Below are 4,715 nucleotides of genomic sequence, written 5' to 3' on the forward strand. Positions count from 1 at the left end.
ATAGATTTAAATTTTAAAAAATTCAGTTCCTGACACGTTTAACTCTCATTGCCATTGACCTCGACCGACGTCCAATCCATTTTTGACTGGGAGGTCAAATAAATCGGATGTCTATCACCGTTTATAGACGTCCAATCCATTTTTGACTTGGATGTCGAAATAAATCGGACGTCTATCGCCGTCAGTATAACAGCCAATTAGCCTCATCCATGTTTTTTTTTTTTTTTTTTTTTAAATAATTCTTCGACACTTTCCTTGGGTCAAACTGACCCGGCAAAACTAGGGTAACAGGAGGGTTAAGGAACATTACAGAAAGAGGTGATGTTGCAAAATAGCTGGAGGCACCCATGCGCCCGCCCACCCACTCAACCCCCAAAATGAAGTTGGGTGCTGAGTCCCTACAGCTCTGCAATCTTTGCAATCAGGCAGTAATGCTAACAGCAACTGTTTCAGATTATGCTGCAGGAAATCCTCAGTGCTCTCTGCTCAAAACAATTTACCCTGACATGAGTATGTGTTGGGGTGGGGTGAGGTGGGGTGGGTGTAGTATGTCCTCTTCATATTCATATTCTGGCTTCATTGTGATAACCTGATTGCCCCTCACAATAAATAAACAAATAAATATTGTATGTGCACCGGTAATAGTATTCCTCTTAGTAATGTTTGAGCCAATTTTGTGGTTTAAATAATACTTTTTTAATCCCTTGTTTATTTGCACTGTAAATTCATTGCACTTGCCCCTCTTATATAGGTTTTCCCCCTTTTTCCAACAGGATGTTTGTCATTTAGATTTGAAAACTGCAACGCTATAACAGGGTGAGTGCAGACTCTTTCCCATGGCCCGGACCATGCAGACACAGTCTTGCAAAGTAAAGAAAAACACGATAGCAAAAATAAAAATCAAGGCATTCGTCCCCAAAAATAAATAAATAGATAAAAACTCACCCAAAAAAACAGGGGCTTTCCCATTATGGTTATGTTCGCACTGTGAATAACGCGATGAAATACTCGAGATTTCTAATTAAGCAAACAAGTGACTGAATTTGGGTCTTTTTGTTTTGTACAGGCACGGACACACACTATGGTCTAAAATAATAATTTTAGAAATGTGCAGGCAAAATTAACATATTAGGGTAAACGTGTTTTTGCTCAAATCCATACAAATAAACGACAGGCGAATAAAGCAAGACAAATGCATTACTTTTAGTTTTATTTGAAACTAATGGCAGGATCCGACTAAAATTATCTTTAACAAAATATAAATTAAGAAAATGTAGTCCACATAAGTGTTTCGTTCAGGGTTTTAGATCTTGTTTGTTTTTCATGTGCTAGAGATTTTTTTTTTTCCCAAAAAAAAATCCCGTCGGGGTGATATACAGATTAAGAGCATAAGGAATTTGAAGTTCGAATCAAATTCAACGACAGACAAGTCAGTCTATATAATAAGGTTTAGGCTATAGTGTTATTTCATACATAATCTGATACACTCATCAGTCCTCCTCTGTACGTTCTTTTTTTTTTTTCGTCGTCGAATAAAATAGCGTCTTTAAGAGCCCAAATCCACAAGGCTGGAAGTTAGCGGTCCCAACAAGGAGTCCTGCAGCTGGTGCGGGTGTCCGTGCATGCCGTGCACCGGCTGTGGGGCCCCCAGGCCGGGCATGGAGTACGCGGAGGCCCCGGGGTGGACCATGTTGCCCTGGAGCAAAAGCGCAGAGTTCTGGTCGGGGCTCTGTGGGGGAGAAAATTCGTCCTCCGAGCTGGACATGAGAGACTTTCCTCCGTCCAACGGGGACAGCTGGTTCTGTTTGTTACCGCCTGCGTTGTTGTTTTCACTGTTCTCCCTGCATGGGAGAAATGACGCGTCAAATCAGGTTGCATCTTGGGAATTCATGTCGACAATTTAAAAAAATTAAAATGATCTTAAAATAGCATTTTATTTTGGAAAAAAAATGTCATGCGGTAGATTTGCAAAAATGTAGCAACTAAACATAGACATACTTGCAAATCATCGCAATGACATGAAAATACACAAAGTTGCAAATATTAAAGTGAGTTGTGTTTATTTTCTAAAGTCGGGAGGTACCTTTCTTTGGCCTCCGCGGCTCTGTCCCGCTGCCGTCTGTTTTTGAACCAGTTGCTGACCTGCGTGGTGGTCAGTCCGGTGGCCTCGGCCAGCTCCCTCTTCTCCCGCGGGGACGGGTAAGGGTTGTGCGTGTACCACTCCCGCAGGACCCCCCTGGACTTTTCTTTAAAGCAGTAGCTGGTCTCCTCGCCGTCCCATATCGTGCGCGGCAGCGGGAATTTCCTCCTCACCCGGTACTTCCCCACGGCGCCGAGCGGCCGACCGCGCAGCTTCTCCGCCTCCACGTAGTGCGCCTTGAGCCACAGCTGTTGCAGTTTAGGGTGGTTGTGCGCTGAAAACTGATGGCTCTCCAGGATCTTGTACAACTCCCGGAAGTTGCCTCGGTGGAAGGCCACCACCGCTTTCGCCTTCAGGACGCTCTCGTTCTTATGGAGGTGGTCGCAAGCGGGGAGCGACCACAAGAAGCGGCCGAGCCTCTCCAGGTTGCCTCCCTGCTGCAGTACCTCGCACACGCACGCCACTTGCTCCTGGGTGAAGCCGAAAGAGGGTAAAATCGACATGACGTCCGCGGCCCCCGAAAGTTGGCCTTTATGTCTTGTTCTTTGGAAAAATGTTCCAATCCTCTTCCGCGTTGGGCCTGCCCACTCGATCGGCTCTCCTCGGTGTCGCTCTCCGCGATTAAGGATGTTGATTGTCGGGACAATTTGTTCCTCGAGGAGATATGTCAGGCTTAAAGGCAGCCCATGCAGTGCGTTCCGGTGATTGGCTCTGCGTCTGCCCTGCACCCCTGTACAGCAGAGCAGCACTGACTTTGCAGCTCCGTTTCCTCCCCAGAGGCAGCGCGTCAGGGGCTGAAATAGGAGCGCGCCTCCACCTCCACCTCCACCTCCCGCCCCAACCCACGCCAGCTCCTAAACACTAATCAATTATTACAGACCTCTTAAAGGCCATATTAACATGCTTCGACTATAAAGGGATTATTTGGAGTGAAGACTTTACCGCACAAGAGCAAAATGTTGTCACATTTTAGTCAACAGGATAACTGAATAGTTTTGTGATTTAAAAAGAAATTTAAAAAAAAAAAAAAAAGACCTGGTGTCCATATACAGTACGTGGACACCACATTTTGAGTCATGTAGGCCAAAATATTAACATTTAGTAATACTAAAGGGCGTAGGTTTGCATAGGGACGGTAGGGACATAACACTATAGCAACTTTTCAGGATGCTGAAATTGTCCTCACCAACTTTTAAGCAACCTTATTTAACCTTATTATATAACGAGTTCGAAATTTTCTAACCATAAGGATAGAATAGACCCTACCATTGTTAAGTGAATTATTGTCATTATGTTCAGACTTACATTTATCCCTTTTCACTTGTTGAATGTGCCGGTCCATTTTTTCCCCCTCAAACGAACATTCGGTTGGCTGATGACTTGAAGCCCTTGAAGGGCTTGCATATAGGGACGGTAGGGACAGAACACCACCTACTTTTCAGGACGCTCATATTATCCCTACCAACCTTTAAGCAACCTTATACGCATTATACAGGGTGATTCAAAAAGAATGTGCCAAAATCATCACGCAAGCGTTCATTTTAAAATCATTGAAATAGGCAGAATTATTAATTAATTGATGAAATTAAATTAATTAATTAAAATTAATTAATAAATTAATTAGAATTAAAATAATAATTAAAAGTGGTTTTAACAGGTAAGTAATTGTAACAAATTAAAAGTCATATCGGCTTGATGTTGTCCGTGCCTGTGGTGGTGGTCACATCGAGCGCTTGTAAAGCATAAAATAAAAACTTACATAAAGTTACATACAATACTTGTGTATAGCTTTTTTTTTTTTTTTTTTTTAAATCCCGCAATGGTTTGGGCACATTCTTTTTGAATTATAATGTAATATAATATTATTAATATATATAATATATATTTATAATTATAATCATAATGAGTTCAGTTATACAGATAATTTAGATTGTCTTCCCATATGTTGTAAGGATAGAATTGATCCTATTTACTGAATTATTTTCATTATGTTCAAACTTACATTTACCCCTTTTTACCTGCTGAATGCGCCGGTCCATTTCTCCCTCCTCAAATGTACATTTGTTTCGCTGATGACTTGACCCACCCTCGACACACACACACGCAGGAACACCCTGACAGAAATACATGTCGACAACATGCCTTGGCTCCTCCTTGAGGAGGTGGGATATTAGAAGGTTGCTGTTTTTTTTTTTCGGCCAGCAGCAACCACTGTTAAGTAATGTAAAAAGACATCAATGTAGAGGAGGTGGGGAACACACTACAAATTTTGCTATTGGAAGTCCGACCTGCATGCTGTTTGGTCTTATCAATGTCCCATCCCGAGCAAAAAGTGTACATGCAGGTTATGCTGTTATATCGTCCCTACCAATGTTGAGACCAAACCTACACCCTTGCCTCCGTCCCACTATAAAGACACACACACACACATACACCACACACATAGACATACTCACACAGATTCATGTCGACAACATGCTACCCCCTTCGGAGAGGAGAGATATTAGAAGGTTGTTGTTTTTTTAGGCCAGCAGCAGCCACTGTAGGTCATGTAAAAAGATGTTAATGTTGTGGA

At 42.5% G+C, this 4,715-nt stretch overlaps 1 protein-coding gene across 1 annotated transcript; it reads right to left on the reverse strand.

Annotated features, from left to right (window-relative positions):
• Positions 1 to 656: 656 nt before the first annotated feature.
• LOC130931074 (homeobox protein six1b) lies at positions 657 to 2,914 on the reverse strand. Its single transcript, XM_057859557.1, has 2 exons — positions 2,084 to 2,914; positions 657 to 1,841 (listed from the first exon to the last, which is right to left on the reverse strand). Exons 1-2 carry the CDS (start codon positions 2,641 to 2,643, stop codon positions 1,547 to 1,549), a joined length of 855 nt encoding a protein of 284 aa, XP_057715540.1. The 5' UTR covers positions 2,644 to 2,914; the 3' UTR covers positions 657 to 1,546.
• Between the last annotated feature and the right edge of the window lie 1,801 nt (positions 2,915 to 4,715).

The sequence above is a fragment of the Corythoichthys intestinalis genome, chromosome 15, assembly GCF_030265065.1.
Source record: "Corythoichthys intestinalis isolate RoL2023-P3 chromosome 15, ASM3026506v1, whole genome shotgun sequence".
Taxonomy (NCBI): Eukaryota; Metazoa; Chordata; class Actinopteri; order Syngnathiformes; family Syngnathidae; genus Corythoichthys; species Corythoichthys intestinalis.

What these genes read in the sequence shown, in the direction of transcription:
- LOC130931074 (XM_057859557.1), bottom strand. Translation starts at nt 2,643, where the DNA reads ATGTCGATTTTACCCTCTTTCGGCTTCACCCAGGAGCAAGTGGCGTGC. An exon ending in GCCGCGGAGGCCAAAGAAAG is followed by an intron (nt 1,842 to 2,083) that starts GTACCTCCCGAC and finishes TCTCCCATGCAG; the next exon opens with GGAGAACAGTGAAAACAACA.